Below are 22,801 nucleotides of genomic sequence, written 5' to 3'. Positions count from 1 at the left end.
CCTGTTGTTTTTGCTTAAACAATGCACATTGAAGACAGTCTATGAGTGTAAAGCACCTCTTTGAACGCGCATCCACATTGCTACAGAAATGCACAAGAAGCACGTCCCTCAGGTATCTTCGGTTCTCGTCTCATCAGCCATACTGTAGTATCCCACGACTGCACTCAAATCTGTAGTTGAGGCAGAACGTTTAGCGAGCGACGGTGCAAAGAGAAAGCAGCTTCAACCAAAAGGGAGGGCAGAGGCCTTCCTCCAAGAGGGGACTTCCTCTCAGCACCATGCGAACAGGGGCTTCTCACAGAGGTTCCATTGTGTACAAGGGCCCCGTAGACCCCCCCCCCCCCATACATGAAAGCAACACATGCCAGAGTTTCACCTCAGGAAAAGGCAGACAAATATCTCAGTCCGATTGAGCCACAGTCTTAGACAAATACAGGATACTCTTGTAAGGGATAAAAAAGTATTTTGCCATTGGGGGGGCTCTATTTCTCTCTGTCTGGTGTCTGTAGGTGTGTGTGTGTGTGAGTGTGTGTGCGTGTGTGCGTGTGGTATTTCAGATGGTCGTGCATTTGGGTGTACGGTGTGGGGTGGGTGCACTCCGACTGACCAAAAGCAATGTGCTCTGGTCCAATCAGTCTCAGTGCCTACCTTCACACATAGGCGACAGGGCACTCAGGTCTGCCAGAGCGCACAGACCTACACATACACGCACACACACACACACACCTTTCACACACTTCACACACGCGCCCTCCCCTCTTCAAGGCACCCTGTGCGACCTCTCACCATTGGCCAAGTCCCGGAGCCCTCAGCATCTCCATCACGGCTGAAGGGACCATTCGGGAAAGCAGGAGACAGAGGTAAGCGTTCTTGGTGCTATCTTCATGCCGGCTCAATGGCTCTGTGGTGCAGGGGATCAGGCACTGCTTGCCCCCTGACAAAAAACACTGCTATTTAGCAGCCGCTTGGCCAATTGGTTGGCGGTGCAGCTGCTTTATTTCCAATCAGCGATTTGTTTTGGTGACTGAATTGTGGATGTCGTTGTTGTCCTTTGGCAATCTTAGTGGTTATGATATGATGGCTGGTAGTTTTTTTCAAGCTTCAGTAAATGTGATTCAGGTGTGTGCAGAGTGTCCGACAGGTGTTTGGTTTTTTTTCATTATCATTACTATTGACAACATTGTTGATATTGACTTATTTTGCAGTTTTGACAGCTGCAGCGTTTTTTTCTTTTTTGATCCAATATCTAAACAAGCAAGCACACATGAATTTTGCCTCAAGAGGTTTATCGAGTCATTAACTTTTTTTTGTCCATTTTTGCTCGAATATAGCTCCCTCCAATTCCAAAGAGTGTGATTGGAATCTATTTCATTTCATACATTCTGAATTTTGATCACATATCATTTTTGTTTATGACTTACATTTTTGTCGCCTGCTTGATTGAGGATTTTGAAGTTCCTTTAAACCCTTTTTTTGAGATACAAATACACCAGTTTGTCGCGCAACCTGTCATAACGGGACGTCCGTCAGGTTTGCTGAAAGGTAAAGAAGGTAGAATCACTGGATATCAGGAATGCCCAACAGGAAGCCAAGCATAACACGGAGGTAGTCAGGAGGCTAGACTCATACACAGTTTCCACACACTGTACACTGTGATGGCCTGTATAAGCACACCTCTGTCTCTAGCATAGTCCCTCTTTCAGTGTAACCATGCTGGATTTCATAGCCTCGTGACAGAAGGTTATTTCAGTGGGGATGCTCACCAGTCTGCTCACCTTTTCTCAATAGGGTGCACTCAGTTCATGCTGGACATTTCCAAGAGATCCTGACAGGTTGATTTGCATAATTCGTCTATCCCGCTGCTATCAACACAGATTTGATTCAGGACTTAAATAACCTGTGAATGTGTTTGTGGGTTTCTTTTTTGTTTTATATCTGTCCTCATCCCCAAATAGCAGCAGAGGTTTCTCAATTTTCTCTCTCTGAAAGATAAGTGTGTTAAGACAGTGTGCATCTGTGAGAGGGTGTGTCTTTCCAAGCGTGTGCTAGAATGTGCGTGTGTGTGTGTGTGTGTGTGTGTGTGTGTGTGTGTGTGTGTGTGTGTGTGTGTGTGTGTGTGTGTGTGTGTGTGTGTGTGTGTCTTTGAGCACCCTCACTGCTGAATGAAGCTTTTCCTTGCAGCAGTAAGTCACTGCCATCCTGTCCACAAACCTCGGTGGAATTTGGAGTTTGAGTGCTGAGACAGGCAGCGACCGGGCCTCATAAAGGCCCTCTGTAAAGGGCGAGGGGTCGAGTTAACTTAGAAACCTGTCTCTCTCTCTCTCTCTCTCCTTCTCAGTCATTTCTTCACTCTCGCCATCTAACCCTGAGGGCCAACATATTGCTCTCTCTCTCTGTCTCTCTCTGTCTCTCTCTCTGTCTCTCTCTCTCTCTCTCTCTCTCTCTCCCCGGCTCTCTCTTTTCTTCTCTTCTTCTCTTCCCTTGCTCTCCGTTTCTCTGCCCCGGCCTGGAGGACTCTCTTTAAACTGTTCTTCTTTTCCTGTTTTTCACATCGTCCATCTCGGGCCTGCTGACATGTGTGGCTACACCTGCTAACAGTGTGCTATAAAATTCCTCCACTGACAGATGATTTATTCCTACTCCTAATGTCTGTGGTGCCATCTTATTAATTGGTAATTAACATAAGCTCATTTTATTCGCACTTCCCACAGGGGTTCACATTTATGGACTTAACCAACCTCACTAACGTTATGAACAGCAGCTATCTGGGTCACGGCAGTGAATGGTAGAGCTGCACCCATGCAGTGAAAATCATAAATGCTAATTTATGATTCAAGTAGAAAAAAGGCTCGCTTGTCTGTGCCCTCAATTCGTGTTTGTTGCCAACAATTCTGCTGCAGATTTTCTGACACTTTTAGAGACAAAACAACAAAATAAATCCAGGCGGCCTGTTTGAAGCTAATTGTTAAACGGTTTAACGCATTTAAAACCAAGAATCCTACAAGTTGAAAGTAGATTTCCTTTCATAGAAGTGCTTAGCACTGCCGATTGATGAAAACCTTCCCATGGTCCCTTATCAGATCAACTGTGACTTCTGACCTTTGACACGCCACAGGCGAGCTCTGATTTGGGCCAAGATGGCTGCTCCCTGGAACAGGGAGCCTCCAGCTACAGTGAGGCAAGAGGCCCCCATATTTCGATTCCTCCAGCTGTCTGCACCTCAGTAATGAAATCACTGATCTTAACGATGTGACATGATGTCAAACCCTGCTCTGTGGTACCATATGGGCTGGTTATGAAGCCAGTATCATGAAGACATGTTGAAATGCTATGTTTTAATACAAAGCTTGTCTTCATTTCTAACAGCTGTGCTTTTGTGCTTGGTAGTAATGTAGTGGTGCAGCGTATATATTAAGCATTTAACTAGTTTCATGTGACAAATGATGTCCTGTACTGCATCTACAAATGTAAATATTTGAATGTACATTCCCCCGTTGACTTCACATCTCTCTGTCCGTGTCAAGGAGGACTACAGTATGAGGATGCTTGTACGGCTCGCGTTGGGACTCTTCGTCCTCAAAGCGGTGGTGGCCGGCCCCAGATTTTCCCGACAGGTGGACTTGGACTCATACGACAATGCCAACTATGATGTGGATCTAGACAATTTAAATTTGGAGAACCAGGATATCTATGACTATGAAGATGGGCTGACAATTGATGATCCTCAGGTAAGAAACTGTCCCAGTCAAGAGACGATGTTTGTCTTTGCCTTTAATTGTACAGCTACGAATTGTCATTACAAAAGAAACATTTACATTATTATTATCTTTTTTGTATTTGGTCACTTTTAATTGGCAGTTCAAGTCAATGAGTTGGGTCATTGCTTATGCCGAACTTACTTATGCAATATTTACTTTTATCAGTTTACTTCATTGTGTTTTTTTGTGCTACAATTCCCTGAAGTCACGGGTTTCCTCCGATTACACAAATCACAGCCATGACGGTGTAATACTGGCGTGCTGGTGTTGGACCGAGGTCACCAGGTTCATAAAGCAGACAAACAGCCTAATGATTTCAGCAGTTTGTCCATCTAGATAATCGGCATTCTGCTCTCCAGCTCTTTGCACTATTGTGGCCAAAATATTTCACTTTTATACCTTGGCCAGGTTACAATGAAGTTTCCACAGGCTTACTTCTTCTGCATCTGGAGTATTTTTCATACGTGGCATCAAACAATATTTATGCCCCAATGATATATGATGGGTATATTTTTAGTTTCTTGAAAACATATTATTTGATTGCCCTTTTATTTCACAGATGGCAGTGTAGAAATGGGGGCGAGAGAGAGAGGGGGGGGGGGGGGGTATGAGATTCAACAAAGGTCCTGAGGGCGGAATGGAACCTGGGATGTTGCGGTTATATGGCATGCGCCGTAATCACTCGGCCACCATGGTGCTCCCACAGTATATATTTCTATCAGTACCAGGTAAAGAGCGTCATCTGCTTGTGCTCAAACTCTCAAACCCTACTTTTCTCATTCTGCTCAAAGTCTGCTAGGCACAACATCTTTCAAAAGACGAGTGGAGAACGTTGGCAGGACGGGTTACTAGCTGGATGATGGCGTCCAGAAGTTCCCTTTAAATCAGCTCAAGTTGAGTGTTATGTGGCAAGACTGCAGGGCACGCTGGGATGGCAAGCTTTAGCCAAATCCATGTTCCCGTTTATACCTCTCTGTTGCACGGAAATTAGGCCAAGGCATGTCAAGATGGTGGATTTTCAACAGGCTTCTATTGAGCCTGCGACTTAACTTAGACCTGATGTGGATTGCACTCACAACACTGCTCTTACCTCAAACCAATCCCACAATCCAATACAGATTCAGCAGATATGACAACATGTAGCAGAACAAACAACTTAAAGCGGCGAATTAGTTCCAGCCACCATTGCAAAAAGGTACAACAGCCGCTCTGCCTATATGTATAAGATGATTCAATTCTGTTGTGTCACAGCTGAGTGTTACACATGACAGTGTTCAGTGTGTAACGGCTGTGATAGCGTCTCTCTGTTTAACAAGCCTGGATATGACACAGCAAATTGCACACGATTTTGTGGGAGTCTGTGCGAGCGGGAAGAGGAGAAAACGTTCCGATCTTGTTGTTCACACTGAACAAATACAAAGTTTTGACTCGTACTCTTAGCTTTGCGTGTTGAGAAAAAGCATATTGCAAGAATCTGTCATGTTGTTTTGTTTTCTGCAGTTAAAGGTGAGAGGGCAGCTCCTCAGATAGTCTTCTTGCTTCAGAAGAGTGAGCATTAAATGGATTTTATTCGCACACATCAGCTGTCAGGGGAGAAATGAAGCTGACCTCCATGCCTCTGGAATGCTGACTCTTTACTTTCCACATCCAGCTCTCTGTTTGTATTTCTCTTCTTTCTCCTCAGGGCTTGTCTCAGTGAAGGCTGAATTGTCTTCAGTCTGCTGCATTCAAAACGCATTAATAACCGAGTGTAGATTCATTTCGGCGTCTTCTTAGTTTCAACCAGACATTCGGTCGGTCCTCTTGAACCAGACTTTCATACTTAAGGTTTTAAGGTAATTTCTGAAACTGCTGCTTGTGCTGCTGCTGTAGTGGATTGTATGTATATAGTAGGTCAGCCACCTGTAGATCTCTATTTGCGTTCAATATGAAGCTACGGTCGGTTTAGCTGAGCATAAAGACTGGAATCAGAGAGACACAGCTGCTCTGCCGTGCTCTGTCCAAAATCTGCCAACCAGCACTTCTAAAGCTCAATAATTAACACGATGTTTGTTTAATCTGTTAAATACGTGCAGAACTTTTATGCTGCTATCTTGGCCAGGACTTGGCAAGAAAAGCGAATAAGTATATTTCCCAAAATGTTGAACTGTTCCTTTAAAGACACAAAGGGCAGAGATTGTGTTGGCATTCCCTCTGGACAGGATAGCTTCATGAATTCATGATGCTCACATTCAACGTCCTGTGCATTCTGTATTCCCATGCTGTTTCCACAGCATTTTTTTTTCTCAGGACTTTTAGTTGCCAGCCTTTCGCCTCTTCTTTCCCCTCGGGTGTATATGTTTGCTTTGGGGAAAGGGGGTAAATGAATGGGAGAGCTGCAGCGAGCAAACTCTGCACGACGCTTTTCAAAGGCCGACCTTGTTGTATCCCAAACTGTGTCTCTGCCAAATCTCTTTCAAATGTGACTGGGCATCTCCTTCATTGCTGCATTTACAGTCTCAGCAGGACTTTTCCGCATTGTCATTGTAACCAATCACTTAATGGCTTATTTATTGTAATGATGTATGATTTTTGATACCTTTCGGCTTACTGACATCTGACTACTGCGGTCGCAAGGAGCTGAAAAGACTAAAATATGGATTTGTGCAGCTACCATGTGTGTCTTGGTTCCACAAGGACCATTCCCTTTTCTGGAGGGTTGAGTCGGCCTCATTGGGCGTCAGAGAGTGTCAAGTATTACATGAGGCGGTGAGTGGGGGCTCATTGCCCTCACCTGGAGAACGATAGAACTGCAGGTTTGATCTGTAACTGCAATTATACCGCCAGATGGATATACCTGAAGCTTTTAATGAAGAAACCACAAAGGACTGCAATTCTGGCAGAGCTGTCTTTTCAATTGTTACCCAACGCAAAACGTAAACGCTGCTTAGCCTTTGTTTGTAAAGTCATTTTATATTTTGAAATGAGACAGAGGAGACATTGACATTGACAAACCTCTGCAGTTTGTCGAATACTTAAGTTTACTGACTACAACCAGTTTAGGGTGAAATATATATACTACTTTTTCACATGGGATGATTTGATGGGATGAATAAAAAATTAAAAATGTAATGTCCAACGTTGAAGTTGGATTGACGACAACTGTCTTCAGTTCAAGTAGATACAAACAAGAGCTCCAAACTGAATCTACATCAAATCTGAAAAGAAAGTAACTTTCTTTGTCGCAAATGAAATGGCATGACAGCTGTCTATGTTCTTTTATCTGTTCGTATGAAAAATGCATTTCATTTACAAATGTACATTCTGAGAGTGCTAATGGTTGATGGCAAGTGAAAGTAGGTCAAACACTCTCATGAAATGTCCACTATCGTCTTTCCTGGAAGTTGCACGTGAGTGGTGATCGGATACTTAAATCTGTACACATGGCTGCCATCTAGTGGTTCCTTCGTGATTCTTTGTTTTGGTCTTTGATACAGTAATACATGTGTCACCTCCGATTATATTGGCTCAGTTCTGCACTTCCTGTATAATATATCTGCTTATAATAAATGCAGATCGAATGGATGAAAGTTGTTTCATGGATGGGATCAATACTTTTGCTTATGAAGTAATAAATACCAAATGGGATATCAAGAGACATGTGTGCAGCTATAGTATGAATAGAGCAGTTTAACATGTTGTAAATGTCCTTACACAATTAATGCTACTGTTAAAATGATTGTTGGGATTTTGACAAATCGAGAGATGCAAAAGATTTCGATTTTCCACATTTACGGATTACGTGGTGCAGAAGTCTCACTACACAACAAGATGCCAAACATTTTGCATGTTGCCCTCCATAATTCAAACATGACTGTTGTACAGTATTGATGCATGTGTCAAGTCAAACTTTGCATTTTTGACTCACTGCTGCTGTCTTTCCCTCAGATAGAGATTGGAACACTGGCCCCACCTGACTATAACTACCCTGTACCTGAAGCCTCGTTGGAACAAGAAGTAGAAGAGGAGGAGGAGGAAGAGGAGGAAGAGTTGCCCCAAACACCCCAGCTCATCCCTCAGGGTTCAGGGGGATCTGGGGTCCTCATGGGCCCAGACACACAGAAAGGTCTGAAACAGCACACACCCTAAACGTTGAGTCGCTTAAGTTCACTGGGTGTAAGAGAGGGCCTCGCTCCTCCTGCTGCCGATGCAAAGCAGCATCTCAACGAAAAACATCCAAAACAAAGATAGACTAATCTACTTCTCTAAACTTGTCGTCTGCATCTTCAACAATCATCTTTCCCTTGTGCATGTCTTCCATTTAACTAGCTGTTAATGGTTAAATGTGTCCTTTTCAATGTCCATTTGTCACCATTCGACTACTTAACCTGATCATCATTGTGAGCTGATTCATGATCCATTTCATCTGTCTGTTTATTAATACCTAATCTTGTCTCTAACAAGAGGTGGAGCTGCGTCTGACGCCCATTGACATCCTTCATGTGTCCGGGGACTTTGGGGGCTCCGTAGGGTCTGGGGCCTCGGGAGCTTCTGGGGCTTCTGGGGCTTCTGGGTCGGGAGGCTCCGGAGACCTACTGGTCTCCAGCGGCTCCGGGGGTTCTGGTGATATTATCCTGATCTCCGGAGCCTCCGAGGAGCTCCTGAGCTCGGGGGGATCTGGGGAATTCTTGGTATCTGGGGATATCTTGATATCTGGGGATTTCTCAGGATCCGGGGATATTTCTGGAGCCTCCGGGGACCTTGGCTCTGGGATTTCCATTGAATTCCCCCTGGGCTCCGGAGGGTCCGGGGACCAGTCTGGTTCTGGGTTCTCTGGAGATCTCTTGATCTCAGGGGTCTCTGGAAGCTCTGGGGTTTCTGGGGACTCTGATGAGTCCGGTTACTCAGGGATAACATTGCTATCTGGAGGTTAGTACAGATGGCAACTCTACTGTTTTTCTTGATGTGTTGATTTGTTTGTCTTCAATTCCATTTAACTGTGTTTTTTGAATGTAGTTAAATGTTGATTTTGCTCATAATCTTACTTATTTGTTAACTCTGTTCCATCGTTTTTGTGCTACTCATAATCAATGTTCTCCTCGCCTCCTGTCTCATCTAAAATGTGAGTGCGATTGATTGGTTAATGGGTTGATTGATTGTCCATCTCACCCTCCACCCTTCCTAATCTCCTGTCTCCTAACCCCAACCCTTGGCTCTAACAAGAGGAGGAGCTGCCCCTCATTCCTGAGACTACCCCTAGCGAGGCGTCAGGTGCTTCAGGGGAGTTCTCAGGAGCTTCAGGATCCTCAGGGGCCTCTGGGGATCTTGGAGCCTCCGGAGACTTAGGGTTCTCTGGATCCTCGGGGGCTTCTGGTGTCTCTGGCTCTGGAGACGCAGAGGTCCCTGAGGTAACGCTGGTCCCTGACACTGATAAAGGTCAGTATCTAATCTAGACCTGTGGGTAAAAACTGTTCTGCCCGGCCCAGCATCGGCCCTGGCAGCCAATGAATCTTTGTAATAACTGGTCATTGTTTGTCAGTTTTGTCCACTTCCTTTGACGTGTGAATTAGCTTTGCCAGTTTTGTTTTTTCTTCTCCTTTATCAAATATCACAGCTTTGCAAGTATGATACCCCTTAGTAGTGCTGTGGAGCATTGTCTTCAGGTGTGGGTCCTAGTTTTTTAGTATCGTGCACAAGAAGGAAGAGACTGATAGCTAACGTGGATGTAAATCTTGCAGCCAATTCATCCCAGTGGCCAGTCGTGGTAAAACGTCTACATGCACTTCTGTAAAACTTGTGACAGGTCACCTCCGACAGTAAACAAGGTCTTATTAATTCTTAATTCGTAAAGGCTGTATATTTGTAAAACTTTCCTGCAGGCTACAAAAGCTTGGGGCCGTACACGGAATCAACCCCAGAAGCTAAAAATCTTTTTTTTGTCTTTCACACTGAATCATAAACACAAGTATTTTTACTTCAAGTGAATGTGCACCATCTTTGAGTCCATTATCAAGTTACTAATTTACATCCATGATGTGTGACCACTCAGCAGGTCACCTGTCATGCTATTAACACCAAAAAGCCATTTTCATTTAACTTCCATTCATCAGTTAAATGCCATAAACACTTAGTTAACACTGCTAACATACTTTGTGTGACTTATCACTGCGGCAAACAGTGGGCTGCTGTTTGCCAGACCTGCCCATGCTGATCTAACCTGTTTCTTTAACACCTAATCTTGTCTCTAACAAGAGGAGGGGCTGCTTCCGGTTACACCAGAAACCCCTCAGGAGGGTACTGGCGGTGTAGAAGGGTCAGTGAGCTCTGGTGAACCCGACGAGCCCGAAGAGCCTGTGATTGACAGGAAAGGTCAGTATTTAACAATACAGCCATTGAATTCAGAGAAGAGGGATAAAAAATTGCCAGTTTGGAACTTGTCTGCAAACCCTGAATCCTGTGGAAAACATTCTACCGCTTACTTTGTTCCATGTTTTATTCCCTCCATCTCCTCTTCTCCTCCTTCTGATCCATGTCCTCCAGGTATGCCCACTTGCTTGCTGTGCACGTGCCTCGGTGGGTCGGTCTACTGCGATGACTTGAAGCTGGATAGTGTTCCACCTCTTCCCAAAGACACCACTCACTTCTACGCCCGCTACAACAGAATCACCAAGATCAACAAGTCCGACTTCGCCTTCATGAGTATGTCTGAATATAAAATACATAAATATTAGAGATATTCAGGACGAGATATGAAGCTGATGTCTTGTCGGCTTTTGTCGCCTCCTTGCAGACAAGCTGAAGAGGATCGACCTGACCGCCAACGAGATAACGTCCATCGATGAGAGAGCCTTCTTGGGTCTGCCTGAGCTGGAGGAGCTGGTGATTCGAGAAAACCATATCTCGCAGCTGCCTGCTCTCCCAGAGACCATGAGCCTGATCGACGGCAGCCATAACAACATCGGCAGCAAGGGTGTTCACAAAGAGGCGTTCAAGGTACGTACGACGACCATTTCAGTCACACACTCGAGCCCAATCAATGACGGCCGATGCATCGGTTAATATCAGCTTGTTGATGTTTTAATAACGACTTATATCTTGTCTCCTTGTCTCCAGGATATGACGAGCCTGCTGTACCTGTACCTCACAGACAACCACATCGATTACATCCCCGTGCCTCTACCAGACAGCCTGCGGTCTCTACACCTACAGGTACATCCGCTTTGGCCTCATGACTCATCAACCCCCCGCTAGTCAACATGGACTATGTTTACATGCACAGCAAATATTCCACTAATATTCCGAATGTGAGATTATTACAAATTTGATATGGGTCATAAATAGCGTATTACGTTTGGCAATTTTGAATTCCGAATATAGGATTCGGCGTAACTGTAGCTACGCATTTTACGTTTGTATGTACGACTGCATGTAAACAGGAATATTGCAGTGAAAGCATCTTTCATAGTTGTTATTTCATGTGTAAATATCGTGACTGAGAAGGCAATCTGGAATAATAAATCCCAGGTGCCGGTCACCCACACAGGTGTTTTCACTTTGGCCTGATTAGTCCCCTGCTCACGCTGAAGTGGGCGGAGCTATGCCGAAATTACATCGCGTCACAAAACGTCCCAAACCAATGAGAATGCTGTCACTAAGTGGTCCAATTAGGCAAAGTAACTGGAAACACCTGTGTGGGAGGAGCATGGCCTTTAAGTAGGTGACTTAAATGAAAAAGTCCTTTCAGGTATTTGCACATCACAGACGCTGCAAGCTCTTGTCACTGAATAGCTCCTGAAACAAGATTTATTTACCCCCCAAAAACAGAAAACCCTGAAACTGAGAGGGGAATAGGTTTAGTGTTCATGTCCTCTGACGCTAGTATCCAACCCATTTCAATATGAATCCTTTCAAAACATCGTAATATGTCTATTTAGGTTTTGTTTTCAACAAATTAAAACAAATTGACCCTGATGATGAAGGCCACAAGCCGAAACGTGTCGGTCTGACAATAAAGTTGACTTTTACCTCTTCAAACTTTTTTCCCTTCCCCACGCAAATGTAATGTTCAATAAATAACTTTCCATTTCAGAATTGAGACTTGAAGACTCGCGTTCAAAGAGCTGAACCTGAAGTTTAACCAGAGACGTGATATGTTTGACACCTCACTGAATGAATCTGGTCCTGGAAACCAGTTCCAAGTGTCTCGTGCAATGAGATGACATCTCATGATCTATCCTCCTCCGTCTTCTTTTTCGCAGCGTAACAACATTCAAATGATGCACGGGGACACGTTCTGCAACCTGAAAGACTTCAACTACATCCGGAACGCACTGGAGGACATCCGTCTGGACGGGAACCCCATCAACCTCAGCAGGACCCCGCAGGCCTACGTCTGCCTGCCCCGCATACCCATCGGGGATCTCATTTAACCACACCGGCATCACGGACTCGCACCAATACAACCACATGCACACATCCTTGTACATATTGACACACTTGTACTATATGGATCAGTAAAAAAAAAATGTATATTCCATAAACACACACAGAGTCAGATTCTGGTGATACACTGTTCTACTTCTTCTTTGTTGTTGATGCACACTAAAACCGTCACTCTCACGTTCCCTCCCCTATCAAAACGCATGCACACGCACACGTACACACAAGAACTTTCTCAAAAGCAAAACTGTTCGGCAACTTGATGAAGAGAAAAACAATCGGTGGCATTCGGAGAAATCCGTTTATTATATACATCCTCAAATGGCATGTATGTGTCTGTTTAGTGTCTGTTCACGACTGGCAAGAAAAAGAAAAAAAAAATACAACCAGTAATATTGTTTAAATGTTTGTAAAAAAATAATAGTATTAATATTATTGACAAATCTTAACACTTTTGGAAATGTATACTAGCATAAAGTTATTGAAGCTGGAGCTTAATGGAAGGTAAATTGATTTTCTAATGCAATAAAAGACGCATTTAAACACGGATCACTTGTTGTAAAGTCTGTACTGTAATATCAAAAATATATATTCTGAAAAAAAGATTTTGTACATGAACTGCAATATTTGGTATCTTACATTTCAAAAAAAGTGATGTTTTAACCGTGCACAATAGCCGACACCAGACTCTGTCTGGAATCGATCAAATAAAGACTGTTGTTTGATTTGGGGGGGGGGTTGACTTTGATTGTGGATGGGGTTAAGAATAATGCAAATAGCTTGCTATTGTGTGCTCTGTATGGAATAACCACAAGTTAATAAAGTTGTTGTGAAGACCTCTCCAAACCAAGTGTTCATTGACGCCTTGTGGGTGAAGTATGTGCATTTTCAATCGATGCAGCCAAGGTGGAGATATGTTTCTTCAGGGAACGTCGTGTGCCGAAACACCCCGAGGGAATCAAAAGTTTTCGATAAGTTTTTCAAACAAGTTGAGGAAATGCTCCTTCCTGTCCACGAGAACCGAGTCGTTCGCCTCGCTGCTGTCCTCCGGGCCCTCCTCGGTCCTTTCTTTGGTTGCAGAGAGTCTGTCCAGCCGGGCTTTCTCATGCTCCAGAGCCAGCCGGTCCCTCCTCACGCCATCTCTGTCCTTCTCCACCAACGCCCTCTCCCTCTCCATCACCGCCTTTTCTCTCTCCATCGTCGCCCTCTCTCTCTCCAGCGAGGCTCGGTCTCGGTCCAGAGCGGCGACCTCCCTGTCCAGCGCCGCTCTCTCCCTCTGCAGCACCTGCCGCTCCCTCTCCACCACCTGTTCCTCCCTCTCCATCACCCGTTTCTCCCTCTCCATCACCCGCCTTCCGCCGTCCATCGTGTCCCTCCCGTGCTCCATCTCGTGCTCCATCTCGAGCATGGCGCAATCTATCTCCTGGCTGCCCTCCTCCAGCGCCTCCTTGTCCTCATCTCCGTTCAGGGAAACCTCGATCTCCGGCTCGTTTGCTAACGGAGGCGCAGGAGAGTTCACCACCATGGATATTTTCCTCTTCTTGGGTTTGGGGATGGAAGGGAATTCGCCGTTGGTGGGGAAGGCCTTGATGATGGGGGCGTTGCCTTCCAGCCGACCCTCCATGGCATCGTCCATCAGATTGAAATAAGGCCACACGTCAGGGATCCCTTTCATTCCATCTGACGGGTACTTTAGCCCCTGAGGAAGAAGAGAGAGGGCGATGAATTGTTTAAATACTTGATGAATCTAAGTGGTTTCGTTTGTTGTTTTTACTGTACCTTGTATCTCTTCTTCAGGTTTTCCCATTTTTTGGATGCCTGACTGTGCGTCATCTTGTGGTGCAAGCCCAAATGTTTCAGGATGGCTCTGAAAATATAATCATCTTAATTAATAGCACACAAAAACATCAGAGCTGAAACAATTAGTTGGTACATCGACGGGTCAATTTGACAGAAAGTTTGTCAACTAATCTGATGATGTCATGAGTCATGGATTTAAAGTAGCAATAGCAAAAAAGTCACTGGTTTTAGCTTCTCAAGTGTGAATATTAAACAAACATTTTTCATTATTTGATGTTATGCTGCCTTAGTGTAAAACCATCAAAGACAAATCTCAATGCAGAATATCCCACGATGGTACTTTCTACATATTTAGACCGTGTAACGTCTCTCAGAGCTTTAACTTGCTGTCATACCTCCATGCCCACATGGAAGTATTTCTCTTCCCAGAAAAGAGGTATTTATTAGAAACCCTCAGCTTCACGAGGTCTTCCACTTCTTTCGTACTCACTGAGAGGGGGAGAGACAAGAAACGAGTTAGACAGGAGTGAAAAAATGTAGAATAATAGAAAAGAAAAAATTGCAAATCCACAATTCTCAACTCGAATATAACATCAGCACTTAATGACAAACATGTGTTTAACACTGGTTATTATGCTTTGTGCATTTCTCCCTACAAAATAAGATGAAAGAATACTCAATATTTTGTGTTTCAGGTGAGTAATTAGCACAACCTGTTGTGATGAATTAACTTACTAAGTTCGGTGTGTTGCCTCATGCTCATTGAGACAATGTTACACAACAAATAAAACCCAGCTTAGTCACCACTGGAGGCCAACTGAGAAAATGCACGTTAGCTATATTCACTTTTAATCGTTGCATGAAAGCGTGCTTAGTCCAACTGCAGCGTTGGGAACTTTCACCGTGGAGCACACTTGCTAGGTGCCCGAGCTAGCTCCAAGTATGTTAGCTAGCTTGATTAAGACGTGGTATTTCTTACTGCCTGTACTTACTTTTATACGTGAACACCACGGGGCTGACTTTATCATAAGTGGTGCTCGTGTAGGCGTGATCGTTGATTTCCATGTTTTCTTATTTTCCGTTTCTTCGGTTTGGCCTTGTTATCAAGTGCCCTTCGTAAGAAAAAGACTCCTCGTTCCTCCTTCAGAGGGACCCTATCTTCTTCTTCGCTTGCTTTTAAAAGAGTGCTTTACCGTGACCTGTGAACCGGGAGGCGCCAACGGCATAACCAGCTCACTATCGCCACCCAGTGCCGCGGAGGTTTAGCACACTACAAAATAATATTCCATTGTACATTTTAAGTACTCTACTGTGTTTTTATAAATCCATCGTTCATACAATTTACTATTTAATTTATTTATTTATTGATTGATAAGTATGTATACAAAACAAACAGTTATTACATTACCGATACAATATCCCAGCACGTTTTGCACTCCACTTATATTTATAAACCTCTATCCAGTTTACAATAACACTGAACTTCATACAGACGTTGTATGTTGTTATCTATTTGCATGCATTTACATGCATATCTACATATATATTTAACCTACGTCACAACATAATTATGTTTAGTTATCTGTGTTTTAGTTTTACAAGGAAACAAAGTCAATTTATTTGTCATTTTACAACACATGGTTGCACAATGAATTGGACGTTGTACCCCCTTCACGCTTTGATGTCCTTGTTTTAGCGGAATGTCTATGTTTATCATCCGGTGCACTGCCGTGACTGATTCAAGCAGCACCAGCCTCTTGCCAAACAACGTCTGGGTGTGTCTGTGTAAAAATAGGGATAACGAAAACGAAAGTGTTATGCCACGTAATGGCGGATCGTAAGTACCTTTTAACCAACACTCAATAATCAATCATTTGTGTTCAAGCGATTATCTGCAGTGAGATTTAACCCCATGCTTAACCACTTGTGATGTATGTATGTTTATATGTATCGTTTATTAATATGAGACGTAAAAGCAAATATTGATATCGAACCAAAACGTAATAGGATTACTTATGCCACCATAGCTATGGGGGAAATGATTGAAAGAAGTATGAGCTCTGAGTTGTATCAACGGATTTATCAAAAGTTGCGAGAGGTAAAACTTGACACAGTTTTAGTTTCGTTTATTTTCACGGAGCTCTCTAGAAGTGTCCACGTACCACTCGAGCGCAACCCTGTGTAGTAAAGTCGTGCTTCTAGATTAAGTTAAATTAAAGGTACGCTTATTGTCTTAACTTGTTTTTAGCAACAATTTCCAAGGTGTTCCAAGAAATTATTGACAGGAATTATTAATATGTGTTGACCAGACATGTAAACATCTTTTTTTCTTTTTCTTTTTTTGCCAGATTCTGGTGAGGAAAGCCCTTTGGAAAGTGGATCTGAGGTCAGTGATGAGTCGGACAGTGACGGAAACTCAGACGTAGAAAGTGATTCTCAGGTGTGTTGGAGTCTATTTTCTAATTCCACACACAAAGAGAGAGAACGGATCAGTGAACCCACTTAAACCCGGTCTTTACACATTTTAGGCTGCTGATGAGAGTTTTACTGCCATAACGATACAATATACTACACAGTACACATTCCTTACCGGTGATGGAAGCAATCTTCTATACTTTCTATATTTCAGCTCGATGGGAAAGAGCCGTGCAAGTATTACAACGGCCGGGGCTGCAAGGAAGGTGAGAAGTGCTCTTACTTGCACGCCTGCAAGTATGCCCTGAAAGGAAGCTGTCGCCACGGGTCCAAGTGTAAGCTGTACCACCCCCGAGCTGAAAGAGAGGCCTCTGGTGCGAGCAACGGGGCTTCGGACCGGTCACGGGCTAGTGGTGAGAGAGATGGATCGTCTTTCTTTATGATCCACATCTTGATCCACATCTTGATTTGTAAAATGTTCTGCTTAAAACTCCTTCACTTCATTTCCTCATCCTATTGCCTCTTCTGTCTGCTCTGCACATGCCATGTCTGTTACTCCTGATACAGGGATCCTTCCTCTCTTGTTAAGTTATTCTCCTATTTTATTTTTGAATTTTTTCTTTAGAGACAAATTTGTGATTTTGAGTCAATACAACCATCACTTTTCTCATGAAACATAGTCATTTGATCCATTGTTGATATAGAAATATGTTGATCAGTGCGGCTTTTTAATGCCCCTTAGGAATATAATAAGAATCACGGTTTGTGTTGTTCGGTGCTTAAACTTGCAACATTTTGTCTTTTCTTCTTTTTTAACCAGACCCAACGCTTACTGATGGCCGATGCTACCAGTGGCAGCTTAACGATGGAAATGGCTGGTTGGATGTTTGTAATGATCACGTTCTCGAGGCCCAGTACTCGCTGCCCCACACCAAGAGCATTAAAATCTACAACACATCATACGGGTATAAGAGCTTAAAAAACAACACACGCACACAGCGCTTGAACATTTTGTCCCGGCGCAGAAAACAGCTTGACGATTTGTCCCTCGCTCTCCGTCTCTCTCCGCAGGGCAGTGAGTATCGATTTCAAAAGGATGAAAGTGTTCAGGAAGAGTCTGAGTGTGAGACGTCTGGATGATGGCAACGCGGTGTGGATCTGGTACTGCACTTTGAGTCGTAAGTGGATCAAGTATGGAAGCAAGGTGAATATCGTTGAACAAGTTGAGCTTTCGTTTTTGTCCCGAGTGTGACACAGTTTGTTCATGAATATGTATGTTTGTATTTTCTGTGCAGGATTCGAAGGGCAACCCCGGCCCTGTGAAGAACTCTGACATAGAGGACAAGTACCAGAGTAACCCAGCAAGCTCTTATACTTTCACCATCGGTGCCGACACCGTTGAGATTAAATTCAGAGGTGAGGTCACAAAACGTTCACAGAATACTTTCATACGATGTTCCACGTGAAGAGCATTGTTAGTTTCCTCTCAGATACCACCTTCATTGTCTTTTCGTCGATTGTCAGAAATGCGACAGGTGACGGGACAGAGAAAGAGGAAAGTCACTCGCCGACCGCTGTACCGACAGCAGCCGGCGGGAGCTGGGTGAGTTCGGACTTTGTTTTGGCGAAAGGAGAAGGTGAACAAGCGTGTTTCCCAAATGTATGAAGAATTTTGGATTTTGTCGATTTCAGAGTTTCTCAAACAGCCTCAGCTGTCCAGAATCTTCAGCTCGGCGCCAGACCACAGTGGCAGTTTGAGGGAGACAGCGGCGCGTGGCACGAGTTCAAACACAGGGTCAGTAATCCGGCTCCGTTGAGCTGAGAACACTTTGTCTTTTTAAATAAGAGAAACCGTGATGACTTGACTGGTTTCAACAGAGGGGCACTCGAACGGAATGCTCCGTAAACAGCGATGAGATCGAGAGGAAGTACGCGCAAAACCCCAACGACAGCATGATCTTCAAAGTGAAGGGACGCTCCTACAAGCTGGACTTTAACGGTTGACTTTGTGTTTTAAAATTCAACTTTGCAAAGACAACACAACTCCCTCAGCTGTTCTGTAACTTCCACGAATAGTAATCCTGGACAGGCCAAAGAGCATTTTTCAATTTGTTTTGTTTCTTGTCTTTTTGTCCCTGCAGCGATGACCCAGACCAGCCTCAGCACCAACACTTCACACAATATCAGGCGTGTGCTGGTCTGAGTACTTCAATGGGATTTCGAAGACCTCAAGAAAGGAAGTTGTACAACAAATTTAAGGCCAAATTTCAGCATTATGCTGCTTCTGCACATTGTCTTTGAGCTGCTTTACGTGACACCGGTGCTTACATTATGCTGTACAAATCTGCAATTCTTCAGTTTCATTTTTTGCTCAGGATTAGAAATTCAGTCTTGGGTCTTGAGGGTTATTTTAAATGCAGGTATTTTCATTTAAACGAATGTCATACAGATAATATCGGTGAGTGTGTGCATGAAATCTGGAAATTATTGCAAATAAAAAAATGCATTAAATATATTTGTGTGAGTGTTTTTTGAGGCAATAAGAGCTGATATTAGCACTAATCTCCATTTGTTTTGCCCTTCATCTGAATATTATACAGCTGTATAATTTCCACAGCCCTGTTAGCCTGTAAACAAAGTCTCTCATCCGGGGCAGTGGAAATATATCGACAGAACACAAGGCAGATAAAAAGAAACATTTTACTGTTTCTTAGCTATTTAATTACAAAAAAGATCAAACTTGCTCACTAGGCTGAGTGAATCATGATATAACTTGTTGACTGACAGCAGTTGGCCTAAGATTGTTATAAATACTCGAGCGAAATAAAAGCAAGGTTTGTGGTTTGGTTGCTGCGTGAGATGCGTGAGATCTGTGCGTGAACGCGCCTGGCTGCGTAAAAGCGAAAGTGAAACTCAAGCTTCTTGTGAAATGAATCTGAAGGAGCTTTAATGGAACTATGACGTGTTTATTTCATATGTTTTACGCTCACGTGACGTTTGATTAATTTGCCCTCTTCGTTATTATTCGGCTGCAGTGTGTTTTCCTGACAGCATGGTGAGTCCACTTCACGGAACCACTTTGGACTAAAGAGTCTTTGTGATGTGTACAGTCTTTGTATTTGTTGCTTACAGGAAGGTGGAGAGGAGGTGGGCTCCTGCCAGCAGACTCCAGGTCAGTTTGACATCTTATATTCCTGCTGTATTACTCCTTTGTACCTGAATTCACAAGAAGATAATACAACAAAAATCTAAAATTGAAGACTTATATATGACTCTAAGAAGTATGAGAGCGTGACTTCAGAAAAGATTGATGACGTGGATACACTTTGGACAGATTGTACATGACGTCAGTCATTAACCTCCTTATTTTTGTTATCTCTATAACATGGAAATACTTTGCCCACAGCAGGCCAGGAAGTGCACCTGGCCCAACCTTTCTTTGTTTAGCTCCACACCTGTCGCACACAGTAAAGGAATAAAGAGTGGAACATTAAACTGGCTTATGGCTTCTATAGCAGGCCATTTGTCAAATTAATTAATGCCTCATAAGCTCCCATATTCTTTTGTTTTACAGTCAATGGGAAACACTATGAGTGGCAGCTGTCCAATGGACATCAGTGGCTGCCGATTGACAACGACCATGTGATCGAGACCCACTACTGCCAACCTGGAGCAAAAGGGATCACAATCAACTGTATGGATTGGTCAGTATTGTTGTTTCAGTCTTTATGGACAGAAAAGGGGCGTTCAACTTGTCTTGAACGTTTGTAAATTTGCTGACAATCCCAGAAAATGTGTCTCGGGGTTCAGCTGTTTCATTTAGGAAGCGCTTGCATATAACCTGGAGGTATTGAAATGGAAATATACGGTTTGACCCAGAGCCTTACAGTGTAAGTGAGCCAAATTGTATCGAGCCATTGTAAGCTCGTTGCAGCTTTTGAAACAGTATTTAGTGAATGAAGGGAATAAAAGTGTCCGTTGAAACTGAGGACGGTGACAATAAATAATAATAAGAAGATGGATAACACTGATGTAGTCGGATGGATGAGTTCTGGTTTGGTGTCTCCACAGGCAGGTGTTCATAGACTTTGATAAGTTACAGACTCTAACTCCAGGTCTGGGGGTCCAGAGACTGAGCTTCCTCCCTCAGCGGCAGACGGAGGACGTAGGCTGGTACTTCAGAGATGACCAGCTGTGGCGTGAATACGGATCCCAGGTGAGGAAGATCTCGTGCATTGACCCTTAATTGGATTCTCTTGGGATTCTGAGTGTCCTTTCTCCTCCTCCTCATCCTCAGAGCTCCAGCAGGGTGTCCTCGTCAATCAGCAGTGCGCACGTCGAGCGTCACTTCACCCTGAACCCTCGGGGAACCTTCAGCTTCACAGTGGGCTCGGCTGGCTACTCGCTCGACTTCTCCAGTGTGTGATGTTCCTTTAAATGTTGCCCGTGTGCGCTCGTTTCAATAAATGTGTCTTTATACGCCTAAATATAACTGATGGTGTTTTACTCGGCAGCCATGACACAAACAAACTGCGGCACAGGCCTGCGCAGGAACGTACGAAGGCGTCCAAAATTCACTTCCAACACGGGGAGGTGAGGCTTTTCATCTGTAGGGGGCTTATTTAGGGCAAAAATTTGAATTTCCTGCATTCAGTACAGGCCCATGTTTGCATGTCATGCACTCAAACAGATCAGCCTCAGTCGATTGATCTGGACTAAATATGACTTGAGACTTTTTAGCACCAAACCCCTGTATAAACGTTCTTATTTCTCTGCAGCTTTTACACCACCTCCGTTTCCTCCACCCAGCTCCCTGATGGAGGCCACAAGTGGGAGTTCATGGGAGACGAGGGGAGATGGACAGAATACAAAGCACATGTAAGTGGGGCATCGAACTTCAGGTAGTTGTCAGAAACTTGTAAACAAAACGGGAAAAAAACGTCCAGAAACGTTTGTTATGGCAGTATTAGTATGATTTTTAAAGATATTTTTCATTACATATCTTATTTACATTTATTTTGTCCTCGTGAATAATGTCGGGGAGTCAGCAGTGGCATCTGGTGGTCAAATTGAAAACACTTTGAACTTGCCTTGATGTAAAGTGGACTTATTTGTGCTGATTTGTATTTCGGTGTAGATCTGTTCATTTGACAGCGCTGCCATTGAGGGACAATACCAGCTGACTCCACAAGGCCAGCTGCACTACAGGACCAAGAGACACTCGTACACGCTGGATTTTTCAAGTAACGGACACACACACACACACACCTAAGAAAGCCATTCCTCTGCTCAAACATAACGGCAGTATAAATCACTAAAAGCTCTGTACACTGGTTTATCACAGGTATGTGTCAAGTCAATGACAGGATCGGGACTTCAAGAGCGGTGAGGAGGACTGCTGACTCTGGGAGTCAACAGAACAACAGGTCAGGAGAAACCTTTCACCGCGAGACGAGAATCCCTGAAAACACGGATTAATGTTTAATTTATCCCCGAAAACATCGCAAACATCTTCAGTGAATCGAATTGAAACCAAACCACCTGAAGTTTTAAACCCCCTATATAAGAAATTAAGTTTTATTTAAGGGGTACATTCATTTCCCTTAATTTACAAGTTCAATTTTAAATATTATAAAAGACTCTGAAGAATCTTTTTTTTTTTTTGTGGTATTAAATACAATTCTTAAAAGGCAAAAACTAAATCCCATAAAACACTTTAATTAGAAAAACCCTCATGACGTAACCCTTACCCCCTATTACACCTTACCCCGCTAGACGAGCGTTACATCTATTCTTGTCTGTGCTTCAGTTCGGGCACGCTGCCACAATGGCAATTTCAAGATGTCGGTGGACTTTGGAAAGATTATTCCGAAGGAAGCAGAAATTCCAGTCAGGACATCGAGCTCCAGTACCAACAGAACCCGTCAGGCACCATGAAGTTCACCATCAAGCACTTCAGCTACGAGCTGGACTTCTCAGGTGAGCTGGAAAACATCTGCAAACATCTGTACTCCAGACTGGCGGTGATGTTACAGGACTGGATTTACTTCAAATCCATCTTTTGCAGCCATGACTCAGATGAACCTGTCCACAACCACCACCAGAGCAGTGCGACGACTCAACCAGTGACTGTGGGACGACCGACGGGGGGTCGGAGGTCAACTTCATGTTGATCCTCACAATTGCCTCAGTGCCTGCATCAGGTCGTCTCTAACTGGAATGATTCACTGCCGTTTTTCAGTTATTTCAATCATATATAATATTAACTTTGATGTGTTTAATACTGCTTACTCATCAAATGTAAATCTTAAAATGGTCACTCATACTGCCATGTAATCTGTTCTTTTCTCAATTGAGGTTACAGACACTAAACTGTGTCGTGTTCTAAAGCCATCGCACAAATAACGACC

At 43.7% G+C, this 22,801-nt stretch overlaps 4 protein-coding genes across 5 annotated transcripts; 3 read left to right on the top strand and 1 right to left on the bottom strand.

Moving 5' to 3' along the window:
• The first annotated feature begins 799 nt into the window (after positions 1 to 799).
• On the top strand, positions 800 to 12,723 carry epyc (epiphycan). Of its 2 annotated transcripts, XM_079295000.1 has the most exons (8): positions 800 to 860; positions 3,525 to 3,728; positions 7,686 to 7,863; positions 9,990 to 10,106; positions 10,278 to 10,436; positions 10,528 to 10,730; positions 10,851 to 10,946; positions 11,996 to 12,723. In XM_079295000.1, the coding sequence occupies exons 2-8, from the start codon at positions 3,537 to 3,539 to the stop codon at positions 12,164 to 12,166; spliced, it is 1,116 nt and encodes a 371-aa protein (XP_079151126.1). In that variant the 5' UTR covers positions 800 to 860; positions 3,525 to 3,536; the 3' UTR covers positions 12,167 to 12,723. The 2 variants fall into 2 exon arrangements, with proteins under 2 accessions (XP_079151126.1, XP_079151127.1); XM_079295001.1 differs by lacking the exon at positions 9,990 to 10,106.
• A 411-nt stretch (positions 12,724 to 13,134) lies between these two features.
• LOC306796084 (uncharacterized protein) lies at positions 13,135 to 15,111 on the bottom strand (the record flags this gene model as incomplete). The annotated part of the gene is made up of 5 exons (XM_079294862.1): positions 14,969 to 15,111; positions 14,372 to 14,465; positions 13,956 to 14,043; positions 13,381 to 13,875; positions 13,135 to 13,323 (listed from the first exon to the last, which is right to left on the bottom strand). Exons 1-5 carry the CDS (start codon positions 15,039 to 15,041, stop codon positions 13,135 to 13,137), a joined length of 939 nt encoding a protein of 312 aa, XP_079150988.1. The 5' UTR covers positions 15,042 to 15,111.
• Positions 15,112 to 15,769: 658 nt separating this feature from the next.
• On the top strand, positions 15,770 to 18,895 carry LOC306795921 (uncharacterized protein). Its single transcript, XM_079294630.1, has 10 exons — positions 15,770 to 15,813; positions 16,325 to 16,416; positions 16,606 to 16,804; positions 17,212 to 17,356; positions 17,463 to 17,595; positions 17,687 to 17,807; positions 17,916 to 17,994; positions 18,084 to 18,186; positions 18,270 to 18,390; positions 18,533 to 18,895. The coding sequence occupies exons 1-10, from the start codon at positions 15,804 to 15,806 to the stop codon at positions 18,592 to 18,594; spliced, it is 1,065 nt and encodes a 354-aa protein (XP_079150756.1). The 5' UTR covers positions 15,770 to 15,803; the 3' UTR covers positions 18,595 to 18,895.
• LOC306796083 (uncharacterized protein) lies at positions 18,806 to 22,600 on the top strand (the record flags this gene model as incomplete). The annotated part of the gene is made up of 10 exons (XM_079294861.1): positions 18,806 to 18,811; positions 19,443 to 19,563; positions 19,966 to 20,095; positions 20,463 to 20,607; positions 20,689 to 20,809; positions 20,906 to 20,984; positions 21,170 to 21,269; positions 21,529 to 21,634; positions 21,736 to 21,817; positions 22,201 to 22,600. The coding sequence occupies 10 exons, from the start codon at positions 18,806 to 18,808 to the stop codon at positions 22,562 to 22,564; spliced, it is 1,254 nt and encodes a 417-aa protein (XP_079150987.1). The 3' UTR covers positions 22,565 to 22,600.
• Positions 22,601 to 22,801: the final 201 nt, after the last annotated feature.

This window comes from Melanostigma gelatinosum, assembly GCF_949748355.1.
Source record: "Melanostigma gelatinosum genome assembly, chromosome: 22".
Classification (NCBI taxonomy): Eukaryota; Metazoa; Chordata; class Actinopteri; order Perciformes; family Zoarcidae; genus Melanostigma; species Melanostigma gelatinosum.
The sequence above is the reverse complement of the archived record's forward strand: the minus strand, read 5'-3'. Positions and strand labels throughout refer to the sequence as shown.

Bases quoted from the DNA above. Each gene is read 5' to 3' on its own strand.
- epyc (XM_079295000.1), top strand. From the start codon at position 3,537: ATGAGGATGCTTGTACGGCTCGCGTTGGGACTCTTCGTCCTCAAAGCG. The intron at 10,437-10,527 runs GTATGTCTGAAT...GCCTCCTTGCAG, and splicing joins GTCCGACTTCGCCTTCATGA to ACAAGCTGAAGAGGATCGAC. The intron at 10,947-11,995 runs GTACATCCGCTT...TCTTTTTCGCAG, and splicing joins TGCGGTCTCTACACCTACAG to CGTAACAACATTCAAATGAT.
- LOC306795921 (XM_079294630.1), top strand. The intron at 17,357-17,462 runs GTATAAGAGCTT...CTCTCTCCGCAG, and splicing joins ATCTACAACACATCATACGG to GGCAGTGAGTATCGATTTCA. The intron at 17,596-17,686 runs GTGAATATCGTT...TTTTCTGTGCAG, and splicing joins GGATCAAGTATGGAAGCAAG to GATTCGAAGGGCAACCCCGG.